The sequence below is a fragment of the Chionomys nivalis genome, chromosome 7, assembly GCF_950005125.1.
Source record: "Chionomys nivalis chromosome 7, mChiNiv1.1, whole genome shotgun sequence".
Classification (NCBI taxonomy): domain Eukaryota; kingdom Metazoa; phylum Chordata; class Mammalia; order Rodentia; family Cricetidae; genus Chionomys; species Chionomys nivalis.
Window position 1 is genome coordinate 19,214,525 of NC_080092.1, and position 27,278 is coordinate 19,241,802.

Consider the following 27,278-nt stretch of genomic DNA (forward strand, 5'->3'; position numbering starts at 1 on the left):
AACCCCAGGGATCTCTCAGTCCCTCTTTAAAGAAATGGCTGACACCAGGAGCCTTCAGTTAACTGCGAAACCTCCTCACTCCCCCGCTACTGACTCCTATGCACAGACTGGCAGCTCCAGGCACAGGAGCCACGCTACTGCCCATTCTAAAAAAGACAATGTACACTTCGCAGAGGGATGAGGCTTAAATGGATAGACACGTGCTCCCGGACCTGAGTAAGCCTTGTATGCCTCGACCCAAGCACAAAAGCCAATACTGTGGTTGCTAGGACACGGTCGGTGCAAGGTGGGGCCCGCAGATGAGCTTACTGGGCACTCTGCTACGTCATGTCCAGGTGGGGCGAGCAAGAACCAAGAGAGTCACACATCTGTGGGACACTGAGCCCATCCAGGGATTGGGCTCTGAGATCAGAAAGACCTAGCTTCCTCATTTGCTACGAGACAACCCTGGTCAACAGATGTTACCTCTTTGAACCTGAGGTTCTTCATCTATGAAATGGGCAAAGAAGAAACAACCCATTTTCCTTCTTCCCTCCCTCCCTCCCTCCTTCCCTCCTTTCCCTCTTTTCCATCCCTCCCTCCCCTCCTCCTCCTCCTCCTCCTTCTTCTTTTTCCTCTCTCTCTCTCTCTCTCTCTCTCTCTCTCTCTCTCTCTCTCTCTCTCTCTCTCTCTCTCTCTCCAGTACACCTCAATCTCAGATAAGAGAACTGCAGTTCATTCTGTGGCAGCGGCTACGGTTTCCTTCTCTCTAAACCTAGGTCATCAATTTCACCAGCAGCATCTAATCTGAAGACTCCCATCTGACTCCTAACCAGAATGCTCTCTTTGATTTCATGAAGAAATGCAAGCCATTCCCAGGGTTCCCAAGGTCCTTGCTATAACTAGTATACAATCCACATCTTACTACCAGGTCCTGTGTGATCAGGGCGCTGCCACTGACCCATAGCTTTTCTCGGTCCCAAGTTATGAGCACTGCTGTGGCCCCAGAGATTTTACTCACTCCCTTCCTTTCTCTCCCCCCGTCCCGCCTTTAAAATTAAATTTATTACCATTGTGTGTATTTATGTGCATGTGTGCACATATGGAGCTCAGAGGACAACTTCTGGGAGCCAGCGCTCCTTTTACCGTGGGTTCCGGGTATTGAACTCAGGCTGTCAAGCTTGTGCAGCCAGCACCTCTACCCATTGCTTTTGTATTTTGAGATACGATTTCAAAGCTTCCAACCAAAGAGGCCACATAGTGGTGGTTGACTTTGTGCTCCTAATCCTCACACCCCTTCCTCCTAAATTCTGGGATTATAGTTGAATGCTACCACACCTTCTTACACCCGGGCCCCCAACCAAGCCCTTCTCATCATGTAAGCCTCTATCCATTCTGAACCAGCCACCTCACCCCTATCCAAAGGCTCTCCCACATGCTTTTGTCTGCTGCACGTGGGTCCAGATGAACCTGGGCTTTTTAAGAGCGGTGTCTGTCATCTACACGGGTCCTTAGCAACTAAGTTTGCCATATGACATGTCTGTGGAAAGCTTAGCGGAATTAATCCGTGTATATTCAATCAGCCCAGGATCTGGGATTCATTTTGGTAGGTGCTAAATAGCTATTGAATGAAATCTACCACAACAAAGCAAAACCCTAGCCTGGGACCTAACACATTCTGCATTCTTCAGTATCTCCTGAAGACCCACATAAAGACCCAGCCATCAACAGTAGTCAGGAATTATCACAGGAACCCCCTGCCTCCTGGTTCCAAATAAGGGCCCCCTGCTCCGTACCTTGGCCCAGTGGCTTGCCCTCAGGTCCTGGTTCCTCTAGCTGGTATCTTTCCCGGGTGCTGTTGCCGAGGCTCAGCTCACAGAGAGCCGTACTCAGCTCTGTGTCTTCAAACTCCAGCGGGGTCAGAAAGGCATCTCCAGCCAGGAGGGGATCAGCGATGAGAGGGGAGCAGGGAGGGGACGGGGAGGAGAGAGAGGAGCGTGGTGACAGGGAAGTCATGGATTTTGGAGTGCCAGACAGGGAGCGTAAGGCCTGCAGGCGGCTGCCTCCCTCTGCCTTCTGTGTCTTGGCCACCTCATCCTCGTGGATGGTGGTGATGCAGCCCGACGGCCGGAAGCCTGTGCTGCCCTCCAGGAACAGCAGTTCCACCTTGCTCTGGAGCTCCGGGTCGAGCTGCTCGAACGGGTCATAATAGAGGTCAGTGAAGCTGGCTGAGGTGGAGGAGTCCAGGCTGGAGGCAGCCAGGGAGCCCCGGCTGGATGTGAGTGACCCAGGGCTGCTGCCTGAAGACAGGGACTGCATGCTACTTGAGAGGCTAGGGGCAGGGAGAGGAAAAGAGAGATGATGATGCAGTGAGAGGGGTTCACGGAACTCCACCAGGTCTGGGAAACGCTAAGGGTACTGGGTGCGCATCTGTCTTCCTAGCCTACTTGACAGCGTAAGCTGGGCCATGTATCCAATTCCACTCACGAGAAAATGAGAGATCCTGAGAAAGTCATGTACCCAAAGTAGCAGAGCTGGGCTGTGGGCCCAAGTTCAGACTCTTGCTTTGTAGATCAGGCTGGCTTCAAACTTTTGATGCCCTTGTTTGAAGCTCTGAGTGCTGGGATGATATAGTCGGAAATCACGCACCTGGCTTCCACGGTTTCCTTCAACCCCTCTTTCCTATTGCTCACATTGAAACTTTATTGAAGTATTTTTGCTTCTTTATTTCTTTTTATTTATTGGTTGATTGAGATGGGGTATCACTATGTAGCCCTGGCAGGCCAAAAATTTGCTATGTAGACCAGGCTGGCCTCAGAAATCCAACGGCCGTACCACCCGAGTGCTGGGATTAAAGGTGCGGGACACCATGCCCAGTCCCAACTCACTTTTTTAATATGTTCAAATATTTAACTTAAAAGGAGACCTTACATCCTAACTGTCAACTGAAAAGCAGTATCTATTGATAAAAACGGGAAGAAACCACTTTTGCTGGGGAGGGAGAGAAACTTAACAAAACGCTATTATGAGGATCCAGTAACATACTTCAGCCCTGAAGGCCTGAGATTATAGAAGCCTACTATATGCTGAAAAAGTGGGCTGGCAGGCGGAAGTGACGGGCTTTCACACACATGGGCATCTTCCTGGGGCCATCTCTGTGTGTATAGTCCCAAGGGATAAAGGACAACAGCCAGCCATCCTGGGCAAGCCCATATCTGCTAGAATAACCTCCTCCTCTGCGTCTCATAGTCAAGGGGGATCGGTGAAGGGCATCAAGGAGCTGGGCCACCTCCTGGCCATCCCTATGGTGACAGTTACCACCCACCACTCACCTTTTCAGCTGCGAGTGCAGAGAGGCGACCTGCCGAGTGGCTTCCTCCAGTTCTCTCACCAGCTGGTTCCTCTTGCTGTTTAACTTCAACCTGAAGGAAGAGAAGGATGAGGACGACGCCCCAAAGGGATGCCGTGCTCCAGGTCCCCTCTGGATCTCCGAAAAAGAAAACGAAGTCTGTGCCCTGACAGATGGACACCACAACCAAGAGACACGTGCACAGGGACTACTGTAAAAAACATCTCACTAGGGTGTTGTGAAGACATACAGTCAATTCATACACAAATTCTGTAGGAATTGTGTTGCTACCTGCCATACCTTACGGACTACACTAGGAACCTAAACACATTGCATTGATTTATTTTATGATATGTACATGTGAAGATTGATTTTTAACCATTTTACAGATGAGGAAATTGAGGCTCTTGGTTACATAATTTACTCAAAACTATAGATGTAGTGGGAGAATTAAGAGTCCACCAAATTCAACCATTCCCTTCCCCTCCTCTTTCCATCTCTCTCTTCCCTTCCTCTCTTTCAACTGCTCTCACCTCTCCTGCCCTCCCTTCTTCTTTCCATCAACCACGATTTGCGGAGTACCCAGGTCACACTAGATGCTGTCCCTGGGAAAGAGAACTGGCTGCCACTCTTACAGAGCAGAGGGTGAAGGACATCAGGCATCTAATTAGAGGGTGTGGCAAGGTCCAGAAGAATTGAAAAGAGAGGATGGGATCCCTAATTTAGACTTTGAGCAAATGGCTTTGTGGCCAGATTTCTGGCACCCACTCTTGTCTGTGTCCTGGGTTCCCAGGCTCAACGTTAGATCACTTTTCCAGGCTCTCTTACAACTGGCTGAGGCATGCGAACAACTTCTAGACAATGGAATCTGGGCAGATGGCACATGTATCAGCCTGAAGTGTTTAAGGGAAGTGTCTTCCTCAGATCCTTGTGGCCTTAAAGGAGAGGCAGAAAGGCTGTGGGCTCTTCAGTGACAAGGGAGGCTGGCAGTTACTGGGAATATTAAGATGTTATATGGATAAGACTCAAACTTCAAGAGTGTTTATCCACGAGATCTGGGATTATTTCTTGCAGCCCGTGAGCCCCTACTAATAGGGATATTTAAGTGGTTCTGTAGACAGGAGGTGGGGAGGAAGGGGGTCATTCTTTTCCTGGTGAAACGGCTGAGTTCATTCACTCTACTGTGGGCTCTGGATGACAAATTTCCATGTCAAGGTGACTCATTGCTCCTCCCTGCCACTCTGCTGGAGAAGGAGCTTGACTGGCCCTTGCTCTCTGGTCCCAGAAAGGCAACAAGAGCTCCGTCAGCCCCACCTGGTGCCTGAGGACAAGGGCTGGTTTTCACACAAAATCAAACCAAGCCAGGTCATCTCTACCACAACAGCCAGGCCTCTAGCTCATGAGACTGGAGGTGGCCCTTGACACAAGCGTGCAGATGCTGTGCTTGCTCCTGGGCAAGAGAACCTGTGAAATCACTGACAAGACAGAACAGTAAGCCAACGGTAGGCTGACTGGCCTTGGCATGAGTCTTGGCCAATTCAATCTCCAGAGCTTTCCTCCCAGATTCTTGCTTGGTCTGATGGGGATAGAGAAGAGGCTGGCAGATGGGGCCTTTAATGAACAAATCCCAGATTTCTCAAGGGAATGGATGAGGCTGTGCAATATTCTGTCCCCCTCTAAGAGCAAAGCTCACAAAGGAGGACACGTCTGAGGTCAAGAAGTGGAGCTCGCGATTTCTATAGCGCAAGCCTGAGTATGCTGGGAGCAAATGCAGGTCCCCACTGAAGCCTGGACAGGACAGTGAAGGAACTGTCCTCAGGCTGACTTGACTTCCTGAGCAGGCAAGGACAGCCACAGACAGTAACACGCAGGTGCTGCGGTCCCTTCCCAGCGGCAGCAGGCTTAGCAGGCCAGATGGCATGTGAGTGATGTGCCGGGCACATGCTGGGAGGCCGTGAATACATCAATTGTGGAAATAGGCAGAAGATCCAGGGGGTGGGGCCTGAATGCCCACAAGCTGTAGCTAAGCGCCTGGGGTGCTGGTTAAAAATGCAATCGCCTGGGCTGCATCTCAGGCCTGAAGAACTGGTCCCCGGGGTGGGGCTGTGGCGCCCATGATCTAACAAGCATCCTGTGTGACCGCACACCAGCTCTGATGCATGGTTCACAGGGAGAGTGAATCACAGGGAATGCAAAGAATATGAAGAGAGACCTGAAGGAGAAAGGAAAGGCGGGAGGTGGGGAGGAATGCAAAAAGGGCACCAGGACGCTAAAGGGAGGAGATCAGAGAAAAAGGGACACAGAGGGGGAGGGGAGGGAGGGAGAGACTTACAGAAAAAGAAAGCAGGAATCTAGAGGCCCAGCACTAAATACAAACAACAGGGATCAGAATCAAGTGGACTGAGATCCATCAGCACCTTCCCCGCCATTCCCTTGGCTTCTCTCTTCAGACCCCTCTTAGGGCACAAGCGGCATCTTGCCCTGTGCCCACTGCCTTCCTGACTGCTGCATGCGCCCAGGAACCTTGTCCCCCAGAACCCTCGTGTGGCCCGATCAGCGGAGGAGTGGAGAGTCTTGATTCCCTAGACAGGCTGTGTGGATTCAGTGTTTCAATGGAGCTCCTGGACCTTCGACAGATGGGGTTGAAAGCAATATTGAGAGGCCTTCTGAGCGGGCAGCTGCCTAAATGGAGTACGTGCTTGAAGTGCAAGCCTGGAGGCTTCTAATCCCAGCTCTGTCACTGGGTGATGTCAAGTGAGCCTTAATTTCCTCATCTGTAAAGCATGCTCTCAAGTTACTAGACAAAAGATAGGGTCGGCCCATGACCAGTGCACTTTCGGGGTGCCTGAAGGATCTTCTAGTTCTAACTTCAGGAAACAAAAACTTTCATAGCAATGAAATATCTCCGTTCACAATCTGGTCCAAAATGCCTGCTCGTAGATTTCCGGTACTTGGTGCCTTTACCTTCTTTTTTTCTCTATGAGGCAAAGGAAGCCCATATTGGTCAATAGCTTAGTCAGGGTTAACAGATATAATAAGGTATCTCTTTTGACCCAGCAAGAGTCAAGTAGGGCTGTGATCAGTGTGTCCTCTCCAGCTTCTGGCAGAGAAGATGATGGACGACCAACAGCTCCCAGGGACAGTCACTGGGTCTAGTCCCAGGCGAAAGTCCAGGCACTGGCACAAAGGTCCAGTAAGCACCTGCCCAGGCCTCCCATCCATTTACACTTTCAATAAACACAAAAGGTACAGGGCATACGACAGAACCCTTACCATCCAGGAAAACCAGCATGGTGCCTTCAGGCAAGTGCCGGTGTGGGCTATAAAACACCAGTTATTTAAGGTCTGCTGTTCTCCTTATAGTAAAATCGTTGATGGGTCAGAGCCAGCCAGCCATTCCTGCCAGTAGAGGATAGAAGGGAAGGCTATAGACTTTGGATGTCTGTTAGTAGTTCTGAGAATCTGCTTGGCCAGGAAAGACTGGTCCAGTTCGCAATCATGGGATCCTTGGCCCCAGGGTCAGGGCCGGGCCTGGACGAGCATCAGATGCTAGTGAAAACAGAGCTTACTCAGTTGCTAGGATGCTGCTGAGAGTTGGGTGTTTTAGAGATTAAGGGCTACGGGCCGTGTATATGCAGAACACACACAGGTACATACAGGCGCCCGGACTTCCCAGACTGCGCCCCATGAGGTGCGTGCATGTTCCCCTGCTTTACAAACTAGACGTACACCTGGCATTGCTGGGAAAATGAATCCCCTCGCTTATTCCTGAACAATTACACACATTTGAAAATCACAGTGTGGCTGTGTGGGTGTGTATCTGCTTGTACAAATATTATTAAATCATAAAAAAAAGAATGAAATACTGTCATTTGGAGTAAGATAGATGGATCTGGAAGACATTTTGTTAAATGAAATAAACCGGGTACAGATAAACACAGCATGTTCTCATTTTAGAAGCTACAGAAATCAATCTCATAGGAGCAGAGAAGGACTATGGTCACTGGGAAGGCTAGAGGGAGGTCGGATAATGAGTTCCGAAATACATTCTCATGGGAGAAATTAGTTCTGGGGCTCTGCGTTGCGGTCACATAGCTGCAGTGGACAGGTTATTTTAAAACAGCAAGAAGATTCTGAAAGCTCCTAAAACAGAAACGAGAAATGTTGACAATGGGAACGCCAATTATCCTGGTATCATCATTATTCAAGGTGGACATATGCTGAAATTAGCATCCTGCTTTGTAAATATTTACAAGCACTGTCTATATTAATATAAAAAAATTAAAATGAAAAAAAAATCCCTAGCTTCAATTCTGCACCCCTTAAGTGGCAGGCGGGGAGATGTTGCTCTAAATCTGCTACGGACAGAATGAAAATAGCCAGAAGAGACTTGCAGGTTATTAGAACAACGCTCCCACTCTTCCGTGTTGCGTGCTCAATCTATCCTGCTTTGTGTCTCACACACTACACACTCTCCTGCATTATACAATCCTAGAAACTGGGAGGCCTGAGGTCCTTTTTCCAGCAGATCTGGTTGCTATGGAGGAATCCCTTTGTCACTGTGGCAGCTTGTATGAGCGTGTCCTCCATAGGTTCATCCATCTGGACATTTGGTTCCCAACTGGTAGAGCTATTTGGGGACATTTAGGAGGTATGGCCTCACTAGAGGAAGTATGTCACCGGGGACAGGATTTGAGAGCTTCAGGCCTTGCCCTATTTGTAGTTTGCTCTCTCTCTCCACTCTCTGGTTGTGTTTAAGATATGACCCCTCAGTCTGCTGCTCCGCGGCTTGCTGCCACACTCCCCTGCCAGGATCAACTCCAATCCTCTTGAACCATAAGCCAAAATAAACTCTTCTTCTCGAAGTTGCCTTGGTCACACTGCTTCCTCACGGCAACAGGGAGTAACCAACACACTGATTCACCGACAGCAGGCTTCTTACTTTGACCTCAGATAACAGTCCTCTTAACTTCTCAATGCTCCAGATTGCCACACAAAGATGTCACGCTACAGGTCAGCCTTTGCAGAATGAGTGATGGCGAGTATGACTGAGTGAGTGAATGGATGGACGGGTGAATGTCTGGGGACTAGAGGACCTCCTTAAAGCACAATTCTCTATTATTTTTGATTTGCTTTTCAAGACAGAGTTTATCTGTGTTGCTTTGGAGCCCGTCCTGGAACTAGCTCTTGTAGACCAGGCTGGCCTCAAACTCACAGAGATCCACCTGCCTCTGCTTCCTGAGTGCTGGGATTAAAGGCATGTGCCACCACTGCTCAGCAATAATTTTCTATTTTGTAATTTGGGAGAAGGGGTCGCAAGGAGCACCACAGGAAATACAGAGTCTGAAACAGGTCTCAATATCACAGATGAGGCTGGCTTACAGTCTTTTTTTTTTTTTTTTTTTTTTTTTTTTGTTGTTGTTGTTGGTTTTTTTTTGGATTTTTCAAGACAGGGTTTCTCCGTAGCTTTTGGTTCCTGTCCTGGAACTAGCTCTGTAGACCAGGCTGGCCTCGAACTCACAGAGATCCGCCTGCCTCTGCCTCCCAAGTGCTGGGATTAAAGGCGTGTGCCACCACAGCCCGGCTTTTGGCTCAGTCTTTACAGTTTACATTAATTGTCAGTATTTGAAAATTAAAAATCCAGTTGATAACCTTTTGAAGTTCCACTGTGGTGTACAGCTCAGTAGTAGAGAACTTGCCTAGCATGTGTGAGGCCCTGGGTGGCATCCCTAAGCACTACAAAAAAGAAACATAAGGACCATAGGCAACACAGAGCCCTAGAGCCTGCTTGCTGGATCTAGGAGGCCAGCGCCCACATCAGACAAGCGGGGTCAGTGCCCTCCAGACTGACGGGTCTACAGCTAGGTGTGCCTCAAGCATTTCCATCACATGCTTGGCCCGTAAGCATTTCAGTCAGCCCCTTGGGACGTACTAAAATTGGTACAGTGGGTTGTGAAGAAGAAAAAGAAAATAATGGCATATTATGGCTACAACTCCAGATACTCCTGTTGATAACAAAGCATTTAGATGTTTGAGAGTGTCTATAATTAAAACCGTGTCTGTATACATATTGTCCTGTATGATTTATTATTATTTTAGTGTGTGTGTATGTGTGTCTGTATACACTTGTGCGCAGTTTTTCCTCTCCTTCCCCCTTGTCGATGCTAGGAACTGAACTCAGGTTGTCAGGCTGGGTGGCAACCACCTTTACCTATTAAACCATCTCACCTGCCCTCCTGTATGCTTTAAAGCATCTCTATACAGTGCATCCCAACACAGTGTAAGTGCTACAAATTAGTTGTTAAGATAATGCATCGAATATTTGTATTTTTTGTTATATTAATTTTTAATCTACTTTTTTTTTTGTTTTTTGTTTTTCGAGACAGGGTTTCTCTGTGGTTTTGGAGCCTGTCCTGGAACTAGCTCTTGTAGACCAGGCTGGTCTCGAACTCACAGAGATCAGCCTGCCTCTGCCTCCCAAGTGCTGGGATTAAAGGCGTGCGCCACCACTGCCCGGCTTTTAATCTACTTTTCAAACATTTTCAATCTGTGATTGATTTCCAGGATCAGGAACCCTTGAGTACCAAGGGCTTACTGTCTAACAGAAGAGAGTAAACATCAGAGGAAATCTCCTGCCCCAAACACCCACACAGGGAATCCAAAGGTGTGTATGTGTTTAGGAGCAGAAATAAGCAAGGGAAATCATTTCCCTGGCGACACCAGGTACAAGCCTAGTTGGTAAAGCAGAGATGTTCACTGTGTGAAACCTGCGAATTTCCTGTCACCTAAGAGACCGAGAGTCACCGTTACAACACTGGAAAGCCACTCTCCCAGGTGATCAGATGCTGTGGGGCTTGCTTCAGGGAGCAGACACCCTCCTGAGAGCCTCCTGTGTAAAGTACCAGGGTCCTGGTGCAGAGGAACGTAAGCCATCGTTTCTGATGTGCCACTCGGGAAGGCTAACAACTCTAAGTGGTCTGCTCAGGCATCCCCACTATGACCCTGACTCCTGGCTCCTGCAGGGCGGTCAGGTCAGATTGGCATGTTTTCCTTTTCCCCTAGGCCCGTGGGACACATCTGCTCTTCCCAGACCCACCTCTCGGTCAGTGCCTTGCTCTGGGTGTCCCGGGCTGCCTGCAGGTCCTTCTCCAGTCGCCTCCGGGCCATCTCTAGCTGTTCCACCTCTCCCTGGGTCCACTTCCGGGGGCTGACGAAGCGCATCTCCTTCAGCAGCTCCTCCTTCTCGTTGATGAGGATCAGTCGGTCCCTCTCTGAGTCTAGCACCCCAGGCCAGGCCTCACTGTCAAGTTTGGCCAGCTGGATTTTGAGGTTGGCGATCCTGGGGATTGAGAAGGTGAGTATGATAGATGAACAACGACGTTATAGAAACCGGAAGATGGGTGGTTCTTCTAAGGACATGAAGTACCAGGATCCAGGATGTCCTCAGAGCAGACAGCTACTGTTTCCTTTTTGCTCAGCTCCCGGGCCGGTGCAGTAGAGTTGGACACCATGGCAGGCAACAGTTTCTTAGCAGGAGCTCTGGGACCCTGAGTGAGGTGCTCACATCTCTGAAGGGAATTATAAGATCTCCTTCCCAGGGTGGTGGCACATGCATGCACACACATAGACACACTCAAAGCATAATGTTTGGCATATAGTAAGCCCTTCATAAATGTTTCTATGCTACTGCCATCACTGGTTGGACCACTGATATTAGTTATGTAACACTGGGAAGATGTCTTGAGCCTTGGAGATGAGACAGGCAATAACTCATCCTCCAGAGCGGGTATGAAAACCAGTGATGACGTACACAGTGTGCTGTGTATGAACGGGGCTGAGTCATCGGCAAGGGGAATCACAGGGCTGTGGCTACCTGTGTGCTCTCAGTTCTGAGTGTAGTAACGGCATTGTGAGAACAGGCATGAACTTGAGCTTCAGAGACACTGAGTTAGGAGTTCTGACCTTGAGTTTTATGATGGAAAGAATCGTCCCTTGGGGAAAAATCATTTGAGGGTCTGGGAACATTTGGGGCCTCTGTGCTTTCACCTACACAAGACCTTGGGTTCGATTCCCAGAAGCAACAATGAAAATCGTTTTGGTATCATAGCTTCTAGCACAAAGCCTGGTCAATTGTAGGCACTTAGTGAATACCAAGGAACGCAGCCAGTAGCCCTGAATCTTAACTTTTCTAAGACCTAGAATCCTCAGCTGTAACGATGATAACCAAAGAGACAGCCCATGAGCACCGTATGGAAAATTTGCAACAAGAACTCTACATATTGTCAGGCATTCTATAGACAATGGCAATTATTCCCATGCTACTTAAGAGTATTGTTATAAACACCCCAGAGCAAACACACCACTAGCTTTTAGGATCTGGCCTCTGCAAAGGGCTCTGGGGTCTTGGGCCCTAGTGTTACTGCATCCCTAAGGGGCAGACACAAAAGACTTACTGATCTCATTGGACAGACACTCTATGGCTCACTTGAGATAAAAAATGACCTTGTAGTGAGCCCAGACCTATGGACTTGACATTCCAGCTCACTTACGTGAAATGTGACCAAACTTTCTTTACCAAATAGTGTTGGATTTGAGATGCCTTGTGATATGTAGCCAAGGTTCTATATAGACAAATCCATCTAGCTCTTTCTCCAACCAAGAGTCCTAGCAGGAATTCTAAGTTAATTATTTGATTTTGTATTCATGTACACAGCAATGGATGAATATGCCTGTGGTTGCTGACTCCCAGTGCTCAAAGGTTAGAATGGTACGATAAGAGCCGGTGGGACTCAGCTACAAGCAGGACACTGAGGAGTGACTGATGTCTTCCTGTGTGTACTTTCCAGGGTGGCTTTCCCATGCCACTATGTTTTAAACTTTAGGTCGTCCATCCTTTGTAGACTCAGATGTAACTATTAGTCCCCATCTCAGGCATGCACAGGGGACAAAACCTGGAAGGCGCCAGCCAAGGGAGGTCTCCATGAACTACTGCTCCGTCTCTCCCCTTCTTTAAGACCTGCGTCCTCTGTTTCTCCACCCCATAAAGAGCTGTCTTCTCTCTCAAATCCAGCTTTCGGTGGTAGTGAGACATTTAATGTCTCAGTCCGGGGTGGGGTGGGGGGGAAGAGAACAGTTCACTCCTCCAGTCTCTTTAGGACTGATTATCTAAGATATGCATTTCCACCCACAGGTTGGAAGACATCAGAAGGTCAAGGATGGGAGGCACAAATACACAACTGTTGCTGTCTTGCTGAGCCCCTAGGGGGAGCTGAAACAGTGCACACGAAAGAAAACTCTTCCCACGGGATCATCATCCAATTCCTTCCTTGTTATTAGCCCAGCTTCTCCTGAGGAAATGATAGGCCCTCAAGTCACTTGGTGAGCTGACCTCAATCCTCATCCCAGCATGAGCACAAGACCCATGCCTGGATCTTCTGGGAGTGGTAATTCCCCTATCCTCTACTTGCCCTACAACAATGACAGGCCATTCAAAACTACCAGTGACTCTCTCTCAGACCCAATATTTATCAAACCTACTAGGAACACGGCTTGGGAGGACAAGGATATTGAGACCAACCTGGGAGTCGTAGCAAGACCCTGTCTCAAAAACCAAGAACACAGTTATACACCAACCCCAAATCAGACAAACAAGAGTCCCTAGTAAAAGATCCATCTGTTGGGAAAGAAAGGTGGCCTTTCTGTGGAGGCTGGAAACCTGGAGGAGGGTAAGCATAATAGACCTGCTGGATAGCCATCTTGCTGTTTTGATGAGGAAAGCCTGCTTGAGGATGAAGCCAACACAGAGGGCAAGTCAACAAGCAGGGGCAGAGAAGACGAAACGAAATTTAAACTGTACCATCCGAACCCTGGATCTAGCCGAGCCTGACGCCAAAAGTCCCCCTTCTGGGGGAGGGGTGGGTTAGCCTGCTGAATTCCGTTTTCTTTCATTCCTTTTGTTTCTACTCAATTTCTGACGCCATTGCCAGGAGCGGTGCTGCTCAGTGGGAATGGGCAGAGTCTCAGGCTGGGCAACATCCTAGCTGGCCCCATGGAGATGCTTCACAGACCGGCGAGTTGGTCTAGAAAGCAATGAATGCCACTAAGTTTAGCCACCACCAAAATGGCCCGTTAGTTCTTTCCCAATAAGGCTGGTGCATCATGTAGAAAGAATACCATGAATTCAAAGCCAGAACATCCAGGTTCAAATACTGTATCACCTGGGAGAGCCGCGGAACATCCTGGGTCAAACTTTTCTCCCCTCTAACAGATAGATAGCAAGATAGGAACTCTGTCCTTCCTTCCTTCCTTCCTTCCTTCCTTCCTTCCTTCCTTCCTTCCTTCCTTCCTTCCTTCCTTCCTTCCTTCCTTCCTTCCTGTGTAGCTTTGGAGCCTGTCCTGGAACTCGCTTTGTAGACCTGGTTGGCCTTTAAGCCCATCCAATCTCTGCCTCCTGAGTGCTGGAATTGAAGACGTGCACCACCACCACTCTGGCTTTTTATTTTCTTAAGTTACCACATTTTGTGTGTTTGTTTATGCAGGTGTGCGGGGTTGCATGCTATGCCACACGCCACACATGTACGGAGGTCAGAGAATAACTTTCCAGAGTCACTCCTCTCTCCCTCATGGATCCCTGGGATTGAACTCAGGTTGTTAGGCTCGTTAGCAAGCGCCCTTACCCAGTAAGCCATCTCCTCAGCTCTGCTGGAAGATTTTAAAACTGGATAAGCCGGTCAGTGCACAACTCTTTTTAGTACAATACACAATCTTCCTATGCTTCCACAAACGCAGAAGAAACACCGGTTTTATGATGCTATCATTGTAGTGGCGAAACCCAGCTGCTTACAAGTCTATGCAGCCATAGTACATCTCAATCCCCGGAGCCTGAGCTGCTGAAAAGCACCAGCTATTGAAGCAGGAGGTGCTACTTCAGGATTTTAAGACTGATTTCATAATTAAGTTCACTTTCATTCACAAGGACATCTGTGGGGCTGGTGAGATGGCTCAGCAGGTAAAGGCAATTGCCACTCATGGATCTGAATTCAATCCCCAGAACCCACCGAAGTATGGAAGGAGTGAAGAGACTCCACAAAGTTGTCCTCGGACGTGTGCACAGTAACATGTGTGCATCCCTACAGTGTCCCTGCACACACATCATACATGCATAATAACAAGAAGTCAGGTGGGAGTGCTGGCTCATTAGTAGAATATAAGTGCCTATCATGGGCAAGGCCCTGGATTCAATCCCCAGGACCCCACCCTGGACCCCAAAAGCTTAAAAAGCCTGAACTACGGATCAGTTCAGGGTCAGCCAGCCTGGATAACATGGGGAAACCTTGTCTAAAAACAAACAAGCAACTATCTAGAGAAACAACTGGAGATGCAGTTGTTGCGCCTGCTTGGCATGCACAGGGCCCCGGGTTCAATACCCATTATAACAACACTAAAGATGACCACAAATAACATTATCTTTGTGAAGTGAGAAATGTCCGTAGTCTTCTTCACCCGTTGCTGAGCCAAATCAAACAAATTTACTGCTCCTTCAAACCAAACTGATTCCAAGACTATCAGAAAGCATGGACTATCAAATCCAAGCCAGGTAACTAGAAACATTACTAGGCTCTGAGGTTAAACAGACCTGGGTTCAAACGTAGTTCAACTCTGTCTAGCACAGCATCCTGGGCCAGTCATTTCCTCTCCAAAACACAGAAGGATGCTCACACCTACCTTTATAATCTATGTGAAGATTAAGCAGGAGGCGTGTCTACAGGGGCCTCACCACCCATGGGAGTTACAAATACGACCTTCCCCAGCTCTGGCCCTGACTTACCTTCTCTTGGCCTCTTCGTACCGCAGGCGCAATCTGACCTTCTCCGCCAACTGGTTGTTGCTGCTGGTGCCGAACTAGAGGACAAGATAAGAACAGAGACGGGGATTACGTAGTTACCCGCAGCGCAGCGAGGCCACTGCTGAGTGAAGTTTCCATAGCTCATGCGAGACTTGACAGCTTAAGTGGGCAGAGCCAAGAATAGTTCCCAGTCACTGGGCTGGCTGTGTGGACTGTGGAGGGAGATAGCTAAACAAAAACATTTTTCTTCCTTCGGGCCATAAGAATGGTCTCAAACTTAAGTACTTTGGGAAAAGAAACAAAAGCACCGCACCCCCACCCCATTCCATCTTACAGGAAAAAAAAAATCAGTCAAGGGCCAAAACAGATTAAAAAGCAGAAACTGCAGATGAGTAGTAGAAACAGATAACATACAAGAACCAACCTGGGCATAGCCGAAAACTCAGGGAGGCTACAGTGAGATCAGAAGCCGTGCAGAGTCAGAAAAAAAGACCCAGAAAGCAGAAAGCACACCTAGTCTGGCTCTCTGGGGGCCTGTGGCTGGATGAATGACTGGGACAGGGAAGGGGAATAGCCTGTTTCCACACTTGCCTATCGAAAACAAAACTTCAGGCTCGCGGAATCACACTTGGACAGAGTGTCCCCTCATTAGAGGGGAAAGAGTCACAAAACTCAGTTGGGGACAGCATTTAACCAGCGGAGGCTAGGAGGCGGTCACCCAGTGTCCTGTGCTCCCGGAGAGGAGAGCAAAGGCTCTCTGAAGACCACACTCACTGTGGGTTGGTCCTACTTGGCCACTTTCATGACTGGCAGCATTTTCCCTACCCACGGCTGGGACCAGGCTGAACCTTGGCACCAAGGGTCAGCAGCTGTCTGAGAGCTATAAGCATTGTGTGGGGAAGAATGAGACAAATACACTCTGCTTTCCAGATGGAAAGAGATCCAGAATGGAGCTACAAAACAGTATGAAAGAAACGAGAGGAAGGCGCTTCACCTGTTAAAAACACATTGCGTGCAGGGCCTACAGGCATATGCTCTTGGCCAGGTAGTACTTAGGACGGTGGAAGCCAACACCAGGCTTTTTTCAGATCATCATGACACTTTTGGGGCTCACTGAGCTCCACTGGGCTGAGTTAACATTCAGTGATGAAACATAAGCAATTACCCTGCTAGGGCAGCCTCCCAGGTACCAACCCGGGCTACTCACACTCCCAGAGATGTCCGTCTGTGAGCTCACGTCCAGGAACTGCTTTGGCATCGGGAAGCTGGAACTCTCCAGGGAGCTGCTGCTGGACCACAGGTCAGAGTGAGACCCTCTGTCTGTGCGGAAGCCATCCTTCAGCATGGCAAGGCTCTGCAGTGTAGGGAGGGGTGGGGGGGCAGTGAGTGTTGTGGCTCCTTGGCAATGCCCTCAGACTCCAGAGAAGGACATCAAATCCCCTGCTACTGGAGATACCGGTGGTTGTGAGCCACCATGTGAGTGCTGGGAATTGAACCCAGGACCCCTGGAGAAGAGTCAGTGCTCTTAACAGATGAGCCATCTCTCCAGGCCCCTAAGGTGGAACTCTTGCTGTTTCTTTATCACTGCATGATCTGAGATAGCTGATTACCTCCCTAGGCATCTACCTACTTTTCTGTGAAGCGGGAAAATTCCAGTTCTTACTATGTGGGCTAGTTTTGTGCCAACCTGACACAAGCTAGAATCATCTGACAGGAGGGAGCCTCAGTAAAGACACTGCCTCCAGAAGGCAAGCCTATGGGCTTTTCTTAATTGGTGACTGATGGGGGAGGGCCCAGACAGGGTCCAGCCCACTGAGGGTGGTGCCACTTTTGGGCTGGTGGTCCTGGGTTCTGTAAGAAAGCAGGCTGAGGATGGCATGAGGAGCAAGCCAGTAAGCAGCACCCCTCCATGGCCTCTGCATCAGCTCCTGCCTCCAGGTTCCTGCCCCGTTTGAGTTCCTGCCTGACTTCCTTCAGTGGAGGACTAAAGGTAGAAATACAAGCAGAATAAAACCTCTCTTCCCCAACTTTCTTTTTCTAATGCTGTTTCATCATATCAATTGTAACCCTAAGACAATTACTTTACAGGCGTGTCAATTAAAGGTGTAATCCACTAAAAGACAATGCAATGTGATGCCAACACTCAGCATGACTGCAAAAGTTTACTGCATCAAACAGGTTCTCTGAGAAATCTTTCGATGGTCTTCACTATACCAATGAGAAGCTGGGAGTGATAGCTGAGGGCTCTTAGCCACTAATCACAAGCAGGACTACCCTTTGCTATCCACGCACACCCTTGTGCTCACTGGACCACAGCCCTCTTGTTTACCAATGTTTTCCTCCCAAAGCTAGCAGTGGCAATTCTCAGTCTCGGCCTCCTGAAGAGTCAGTGAAGCAAGGGGAAGGTGTCTTCAGGGTTAGGTGGTTCTGGGAGGGGATTACATTCAGGAGTGAAGCAATGGGCTTGTGAATCACGTATTCTAGGGTCTGATTGATGGCTCTGCCACTTACTGTCTGAGCCAGACTGTCCTTATCTGTAGAATAGAGATAACCTGAGCCACGTATGCAGAGCCCTTAGCCCCATCACCATGTTGTGGAATTGATCTCCGTGGTTCAGTTCCCAGCACAGAGAACACAGGAGAGTGATTCAAAGACATTGTGATGTTCAGGTTAAATGGCTCCATCATTTGGTCCATTAAACAACAAGCTAAAGGGGGCTGGAGAGATGGCTCAGGGGTTAAGAGCACTGGTCGCCTTCCAGAGGTCCTGAGTTCAATTCCCAGCAACCACATGGTGGCTCACAACCACCTACGATGAGATCTGGTGCCCTCTTCAATTGTGCAGGCAGAACACTTCATGGATAATAAATAAATCTTTAAAAAACCAATCAAACAAACAGAAAAACAAACAAACCAAGATGTGTAGTAAGAGCTAGTGGTAGGGACCTGGCTATGGTGGTACAACCAAGCAAAGGTTTCATTCTAGCTTTTACTGGCAGAGACCATATGGCCTTTGGCAAGTAACTCAGTGCTTCTGAGCCTCCATTCTCCCCTTTATAAAAGGGGGGGGGGAGTGGACTATCTCAAGAAGCCTGCTAGAGGGTAAATCTACCTCATTCTAAATGCCTGTGATTCTTTCTTTTTAATTTTGGTCTATTGGCATTACATAATAAATTATGTTAGGGATGGGACCAAAGTCTAAACGCAAAATTGATGTTTCATGCACACAGCCAAAAGTCCCAACTTGACAGCATCTTGATATTTTTGAAGCACACATACATGCAAAGTCAGGTATAGAATTTTCCGTGGAATTATCATGGGGATGCTCAAAAAAATATTTGGACTAGGGAAACTCATCCTGTCACGAGAACTGAGAGGTCTGTGTGGTGTGTGAAGGTGGCCGGTATGAAGTTCTTATACACACACAGGGTACCAGGGGCTCGCATCCCTGGGGCCCTCATCACCTTGATCAGGTCTTGCTTCTCTTTTTCTCCGCAGGTGATGGCTCTCTTGATTGCTTTGGTTTCCCTCAACACAGCCTGGGCCTCATCCAGTTTGTAGCCACCCTGAGCATCGGACATTTTCTTGTCAATCCTAGGGGTCAGGAAACGAGAGCGATCAGACCTGAGAGGACGGGGAAAGCACGGGTGCTCTCAAGTCTCCTGGGTCCATCCTGCACAGCCGTGCCCAGGCCCTGCTGGGGGTGGGGGCGGGGACAGAAGGACCGTGTCAAGCTGCAGATGTGTGTGACTGCAGAATGGAGAAGCACTGGGCTCTTCTAAGTATGAACTCTTAGTGAAAATCTTCCATGATTCCCTCCTGAGTCCGCCAGGCTGGGGAGGGGTTTCCCTGCAACATGTCTCTAAGAGCTGAAAAACTTCGCTTGTGCTGTGACCGTAACTTAGACTCTAACTGTGGTATTCTGGGAACAGGGCTGAACATGAATGGCATTAGAATCTGGCATAGGCTGCAAGAGTCGGGGGCGAGGAGATGGTGTGTCTCCTGTCCTGTATGTCACAGGCTGCTTAGCAGTGTCCCCGATGCTGGATTCACAAATTGCTAATAATACCCCAGTCTTGAGTTGTGACCACTTCCTGCCAGGTGTGATGGCCCACGCCTTTAAATCCCAGCATTGGGAGGCAGAGGCAGGCAGATCTCTGTGATTTCCAGGTTGCTAAGGCTACACAGTCTCAAAAAAAAAAGTTTCCATATATTGTCCAAATCACCCTTGGTGGAGAATCACTGTGTCTAACTTTGTGGGGTTCTCCTTTTCATCTCTCTGTGAGTTCTGGGGGGTTGAACTCAGGCTGTACCTTGCATGCCTGGTAAGCACTTTTACCTGGTGAGCCATCTTACCGCCTGAGAACCCTGTCGGCAATAAACGCGTGCAGAATTACAGGACACAATGAGGGCAAGGGGAGAAGGACAAAAGACTCTCAGCTGTCACAATGATCTGCTGCGCAGCCTCAGACATAGCTCATAACCACACACATCCTTGGTGTTCTAAGTAAGCTACTGTGCAGCCTCAGACACGGCTCACAAAGCACACACATACCTCAGTGTTCTAACGAAGCCTAGATTGTGGTATTTGCCTGGCCCTGTTTAGGGTTACTCTCACCATCAACTGGGATAAAGAACTTAAACCCTATGGCGAACTAGGAAGTAGTGTATAAATGTAAGGGATTAAACACCGCTAGCCTGGAGATTATTGGCTTATCCAGGCCCTACGTATGGGTCTGTTTTGATGACAGGAAAGGTTGAAGGAAAAAAGCGGAGTGTCTCCCCGCTCGTTTCAGACGTGTTGACATCACATCAGGGCTGTACCCACGGTGGCAAGAGCTCTGCCAGTGAGCTATGACTTAAGGAACCAGAGACGGCTGAGGGGTGGGGACCCTGGGAGGACTAGGCTGTGGAGGAGGTTCTGAGAGCCGATACACTTAGGACTCCATGCTTTCATCAAAGGCTGGCCTGAGGCACCCATGGAGGGTGGAAAAAGGGAAGTTTAACAGTCAAGGGAACACCACAAACCCATTATTCCAGGACAGAAACCCTCACAGGCATTCCTCTCTGGCTTCCTGCTACAGCCCAAACTGTGCCATGCTAAATCACTTGGAAAGGAGGAAAGAGGAAATAGGAGCAGGTTCCCACCCTGCCCTGGCACCAGAGGAGGGGGAAAAGACAGGAGGGAGGGGTCCCCACGCTGCTGACCCCTGCAGTTACTTCAGCTTCCGTGGAGACAAAACAAAGCCCCAATTGTGTTTCCACTAAAAATAGCCCGTCTATCCTTTTGAGGACTTAGGCCTGGGCAAGCCTGCCAGGTTGGCTATTATCTCTCTCAGAGTTAGTCTGAAAACGTCTGCATCGCTTCATAGTTGTATGGGTGATATTCCAGAGAAACACCCCCAGAGTTCGGGTAGGATGGAAGGTCCCCCCGGCCAAACTATCGTGGGATAGTGCGTGCAGGGGAGAGCTGGATGCCTCAACAGGTCTGAAGGCTGGGCAGCACTCTCCTCTGCCAACAGGGCAAGAATGGTTTTACATCCCCAGAAGGGTGGACAGAGCTGTTTGTGTGCTGGGCTGCAAAGAGCTTTTACCTGATTTCTCCAGGCCCTTAGCGACCTGGGCTCTGGAATTGGGCTGCAGAGAGCAGCTCTGAGCGGACACTTGGAACAGAGCTGGATGGAGCAAGAGGGGTCGGGGAGAAGTAAGGGTCACCATTATATACTCAGTAAAAGAATCTTTTGATGTGTATTGGGGGGGGGTAAAAGGAAAGAAACGTGTGTCGGGCAGTGAAGAGATGTGTTTTAGGATTTTCAAATTATGCAGCTGTCCTTTCCGGCATGCCTTTGGGGACTCAGAAGCCAGGCATAGCCTTTGACAGTAGCTGGTTCATCCTGTTTTGTCCTGACAATTCTAGCACAGGGGCCGTTTCTTTCTGTGGAGTGCAGAAAGAGCTCCTGCCATGCCCTTCCCCTTCCAAAGCAACAGCCCAACTCTCAACTCCTTCCAGCTCACGAGGGGTCAAGCCTCAGGCCAAAGCCCCACACTCTGGTTTTGACTTTTCTTTTCCTTGCCCTTGAGGTTTCCTTTAGTCTTCATCTACCTTCCTCTTTCCTTTTCTTTCTAATTTAAACAAAACCAAACAGAACAGAAACTCTCGTTGCTGACTATGGATCAAGCTCATGGGTTCTTTGACATAGCTGCTCAACAACTCTTGGCTGGTGTCATGGAGGCAAATACATAAGCTCTTGGGAAGCAGAAGAACTTCATGTCGGTCTCTAACGGTGATCCTGACAGGTCATCAAGTCCCTCTGGAAACTCCCTAAATTACTCCTGAAGAATGAGGTTCCCAGGCTCTGCAAACATGGGGGGGGGGGGGGCGGGGGGCTGCAGGAACGCTTGAGTCATCTCCCACTGAACAAAAGCAATTCCAAGGGAGCTCGAAGGGGCCGTATACTTTTTGGGTCTGGGGAGAGGGATATCTGGGCGGTGTCTAGAGAGGACTAAGATGTGAACTTCAAAATCCAGTAAGTCTCCAAGCGTCTCAATAATAATAATAATTGATAGTAACCCCACAGTTCTAGACTGGAAGTGTAGTGGAACAGACCATTGGTGGGGTTCGATTCTTGGGTACCACCTCCCCAAAACAAGCAAGCAAGCAAGCAAGCAAACAAACAAACAAACAGAAAAGCAAGGAACAAGACAAAGGCTAGATGTCTCTCACTGGCCAGAACACATGTCCAGCATGTGGAAGACCCTTGGGTTTCCATCCCTAGTCCCAAAACAACAAATAAGTAAATAATAGAAATGAACAGTGTTCGGTCCCAGGTAGTCCATCTCTCTAGAAATGAGCTCAAGCTGGACCATAGGAGGATTTCTGATAGATAAAACCAGCCTTCCTCAGGCACTGGTGAAATCAGTTCTCATTTGCCAAAAGGAGTCATTTCCCTTCCCTGTGGCAGCAGGGACATTGGTTACCCCTGGGGTCCACCAGCATATCGAAGCTCACATTACCGCTGGCCTCCAGGCTCCCTCAGCATCACAAGTACCTGTTACATATCAGGCTCTTTCTTCCCCCAGCAACCCATGCCCCTTACAATCCACATGATTTGTCCGCCCACTTTATCTCTCTCTAGTTATTCTGTCTCACTATTTCTTGCACCCTGACTGTCTATTATATATATATTTTGGTTTTTCGAGACAGGGTTTCTCTGTAGCTTTGGTGCCTGTCCTGGAACTAGCTCTTGTAGACCAGGCTGTGTCTATTCTATATTTCTGACTATTTGTTCTCTTGTTCTTTTACCATCTCTTGCTATCTTGCCATCTCAACTATCCTCCCCCTGTGTCTGGCTTCCCTAGCCCTAGCCGTGTCCACGCTTTTCTTTCTCGCTATTCTCAGCTCTTCCAGGTGCTTCCGGATGCTTTCTCTCTCTTATTCATTAAAACAACAACAACAACAACAACAACAACAACAACTTCCCCTAAGAATGGAGCGGTCATGTCAGCAGTTTCTTTCCTCTCCCCCTTGCATATAAATCAAAGCCCCAAAAGTTCTTGGGTTCCAGTCCCAGTTCTGATCCTTGTTGGTTGAGTGGCCTTGGACTTTTTTTTTCCCCCTGTGTTTTTATTAACAACATGGTCACAAAAAAACTATTCTTATGAGGTAAGGAGCATGGCACGAGGCAACTGATAGAACAGGCTCCATAGCAAGCAGCAAGCCCAGTTTAGATGGAGAGTCTCTCTTCCCAAAACAAAGAGGATAACTAACTAATGGTTCGTTCCCACCCTCCTCACTGAACGTCTAATCTGCACCAGGCTCTGTTACATCCCAGACAGGGATTTTTCTAGCTCAGTCTTGACAACCATGGACTTTTTAAATGAAGACATCAAAACTTAGAAGGATAGGTTATTTTTCCAGGGTCCCAGGTTCGCTGCCTCGTGAAGTTACATTCCTAACCCGCTCTGTGTGTTAGGACTGATATCTTTCTCCACCCTGGTCTACTTCTAACTGAAGACTGTGAGAGCCAGGGCTGCAAAGGAATCTCATCTGGGCCAGCTATCAACCTGGGAGGGGGGGGGGAGGGCAGGGTTGTCTTAGGGTTTCTTTGTCAGTTTGCCAAAGGACAAGGATTTTCAATGCTGTTACAGGGTGACAATGTGGTAAAACAGGTTTGTGGAGATCCTGAGAATAATGGGAAGTGTTTCAAGTCTAGCTCTTGAGGTGGGGAATAAGCCTTAAACCATGCTTCAAAGCTTCTGGAGCCACATGCAGAGAATGGGGCTTTCACAGGTCAAATTAGGAATGTCTGCGCTCACACTAGTGTTCTGAATTGTATCTGATGTTCACTAAAAATTACCAAGGAGCATAAAGCACAACCCTTGGCAGGAATGAAGTTAGAATCTGGTTTGAAAGATATGACTGACATATATACATATGTAAACTATGTAAATTACACACACACACACACACACACAAGACATATAAAAAATATATAAAAGCCAAAATTTTAAATTAAAAAAGAAAAGCATCCCACACAATCTAATACAGGACTGTATTTCTAAATCCCCCCACCCCAAGACTAGGGGCTGAATTTAAGGCAGTGGTCCTCAGACTTTCTAGTGCTGCGACCCTTAAATACAGTTCTTCATGGTGTGGTGACCCCAACCATAAAGTTATTTTCTCGCTACTTCATAACTGCACATTTGCTACTGTTATGAATGGTAATGTAAATACATCTGATATGTAGATGGTCTTGGGGGGACCCCAAAGGGGTGGAGGCCCACAGCACGAGAACTGCCGATTTAGGCCTTGTAGATGTTAGGAGGTACTCTCTATTGAGCTACACTCTCATGAGGGTTATATTTTCCTTTGTTGTTGCTTGATTTTTGAGACAGGTCTTGCTATGTAGCCCAGCCTGGCTTTGAACTCTTCACCTTCCTGTCTCAGTCTAGCAAGTGTTGGGATTACAGGTGTGTGCCACCATCTGCAGCTCACACTTGCTCAGATCATGTGTTGTGCTGGATTCCTGGAGGCTCCCTCAGGTGGTGATGGCTTGTGGGATAAAGGCTGGTAGAGGAGAACCAACTTCCGGGTACGGTGACACAAGCCTTTGATCCCAGCACTGGGGAGGCAGAGGTAGGTGGGTCTCTGTGAGTTCCAGGCCAGCCTGGTCTACATAATGAGTTCCACGACAGTCAGAGGTATATAACAGAGAAACTTTCAATGAAGAAAAAGAAGAGGAGAAGCAGGAGGAGCAACAACCATCACCAACTGGCCCTCAACTAGGGGTTACATACATAACTATGTTACATATATAACACTTTGAACTAGAGTTACAACAGGATTCGCTGATATATGCCAGGGCAGGATTCGGTACTCAGCAAATGACGAAGATAGACTTGAGGCTTACAGGTGTGTGTGTGTGGGGGGGGGATTATGAAATGGGGTGGGGTTAGGGGTGGGGAGAGAAAGCAAATGGCTATCAGAACAGCTGTCCATACACGCACAGCCTCCTCAAGGCTGAAAGTCTCTTGAAGCTGGGAATCCTGGTAAACTGCCTGGTGTTTCTGTGAGGGTTGCTAGGTTACCTACGCAGAGCTCACTATGGGAGCCACCAGATAGGCTGAACACAATTTAGTAAACAAGGAGCCGTAGCAACCCATCTAATTTCAAGTGCTTGAGAGTCTCAGGTTGGAGGATGGCTATGAGTCTGAGGCCAACGGGAGCTAAAGAATGAGAACCTATTTCAAAAAGCAAAACAAACAACCCCCCTCCCCAAGCATGACAAAAAGCGTGTTACATGTGTGTAACAATAGGCTGATATTTTTCTGAGCATTTAGTCTATGACTCAGTTTCCTCAACTATATAATGGGGTTATAGCTAAAGACAAAACAAAACAGACCATTCTTTTGGGATTGCCACAAGGACCAGATGAACACCCTCATGCAGGAACACTTGAAGGCGTTTCCCGGCACACTGCAAAAGCTCTCCAAATCTCCATGACCACAGTCAACATGACAACCTTAAACACAGTGCAACACAGTGCATAGGAAATAAAGAAGCCGTATCCCTTACTTAGCTGTAAGCCCACTTCTGCACAGCGAAATGACATCTGTTTATTGTGGAAGCTCTTTGTGCCACCCACAGGGAACTCCGCACATAGTCCGGTGCATGATTCTCTAAGAATGTGCTCAGTGCTGGACGAGACTGTTAGCTCCGCAGTGGGGTAGCAGAGAAGTGGCAGCTTACTTTAGGGGCCATAGGGCTAAAGGGTTTGCTTGGTCTGTGACTGACAGTCTAGCTGTCAATTAGCAGAGCCGAGGTGTGCACAAAAATGCTTGACACTTGCTTCTAGGTCTGCGGAGTAAGAAGACTCTGCTGACCTTAACGGGCTTACAAGTTCAGAGGCCGACAACAGCTCCATGGTTTGAAATGATTCTGTTTATCTCCACCCCTGGGTGATGGCATCGTCAGTGAGTGACAGGGGGAAAGAAGTTAAGTAGAATTGTGAGAGGCATCTTGGGAAGGGAGAAAAAGGACTAATGGAGAGAGGGCCAGAGAGAGCAGAGGGGACCCAGGCTGGAGGCTGCCCCTTGCCCTCCACTGCGGGATACTTACTTCTTCAGGGTCTGAAAGCCACGCTCTTTGAACTGTAGTTCATGCTGCAGGTGGACCATCTCTCTCTTCAACTTGTTGACCTGAATGGCAGAGGACCACACAGAAGATGGGGTCAGAGGTGTGGAGCTGTAGGCTGGGAAGGGGAGCCCAGAAGCCCCTGGCGATACTGCTGTTGCCTAAAGGCCACCTGCATGCCTTGGGCACCATACGTTATAGCACCCTCCCTTCACCAGTGTGGGTCAGGGGGTCAGCCTCCCAGGCAGTGTCCCTGTCGGTCCTGCCAGGCAGTCTCTACACCGGGGAAACAGGAAGAAATCAGACACTGACTGGGATAGTCGGGACTCCCCATTGCTTTGTTATGGGATCCCTTTTGCAGGACCCCGTCTCACCTCTTCTTGCCTGTTGTGAGAGTAGGGGCGATAGCAATTACCTGGGCCACACACAGCTTAAAGCTGGGGATGGTCTGAGAGCAATTTGCACGGAGGTGGTGGTGAGACACCACCAAAAGCTCGATCCTCCTTAGGCCTGCAGAGTTCTGGCAGCCTTCCAGCGAGAGCTTCTGATTAAGTTCTAAGAGACTTCATGCACTAAACTCTGATGTACAGTTCTTTCCAAAAATGCCTGACATCTAAAAACACGGGGCTCGCCTTCCAGTATAGGCGTGGTGTTCTAGAACTAAACTTTAGCCACCGAGACAAGGTACACCAGACGATTAGCCCCCAGCACTTTATCCTCAGGCCTCTTCCCCTATTTATGTTTTCGTATGTGGAAATCATTCATATCTAAATGAAACCTATGTTCAAAAGACCCAGTGTACAGTGAACAAGCCGCTTAACCACTCTGCCTTAGTTTCCAACAGTAAAACGGGGGCGACAACACTACCCTCCTAAAGCCATCAAGAATGAAGAGGATGCAAAGCGGGGGGCAGCTAGGAGGAGGAAGAGGACACCAAACTCCAGTGAGGACTCTGGTTTCTTAGGCAAGGGTCTTGGTCTCTGCTTACTCATCTTTAAAGTGCAGACTCAAGGGGTGAAGCAATGGCACGAGATGAAGTACCCAAAACTATGTCAGGCACAAGGTGAACCCCTCTAAATGGCAACTGTGGTACCATTGTTAATACAACGACCACAGCTACTATCATCCCGGGGCCTTGCTAGTCCCGGCTGCCATGGCCTGGAGGGTTGGCCAGTGAGGGGCAGCGAGGACGTCGTGAAGATCCTTACCCGGGATTTTGCAGTGGCGATTTCGGCTTTCAGGATCTCAGGGTCATACTTGGAGCTGGATGACGACCCAGAGACCACTGCAGGGAAGAAAGAAGAGAATCTCAGTCGAGGAAACATAGCAAAGTTGGCTTATCTAGTCATCTAAATGAATCCAGAAGGAAAGGACTAAAAACATGAACAACCTTCAAGTCCAACAAAGGGGGATCTGTTAAATAAATGCGGTACGCGAAAAATGAAGACGCTGTTGTTACGGAAAATGAAGATG

General features: G+C 48.6%; 1 protein-coding gene across 1 annotated transcript in view; it reads right to left on the reverse strand.

Annotated features, from left to right (window-relative positions):
* Positions 1-27,278, reverse strand: part of Wwc1 (WW and C2 domain containing 1) — a 153,875-nt gene that overhangs the window by 31,915 nt on the left and 94,682 nt on the right. The window contains exons 4-11 of the mRNA XM_057775790.1: positions 27,014-27,090; positions 25,791-25,870; positions 18,637-18,766; positions 16,381-16,527; positions 15,156-15,229; positions 10,425-10,667; positions 3,312-3,401; positions 1,776-2,311 (exon numbers count right to left, since the gene is read on the reverse strand). Coding sequence (XP_057631773.1) covers positions 1,776-2,311; positions 3,312-3,401; positions 10,425-10,667; positions 15,156-15,229; positions 16,381-16,527; positions 18,637-18,766; positions 25,791-25,870; positions 27,014-27,090 — 1,377 coding nt within the window. The remainder of the gene's footprint in view (positions 1-1,775; positions 2,312-3,311; positions 3,402-10,424; positions 10,668-15,155; positions 15,230-16,380; positions 16,528-18,636; positions 18,767-25,790; positions 25,871-27,013; positions 27,091-27,278) is intronic.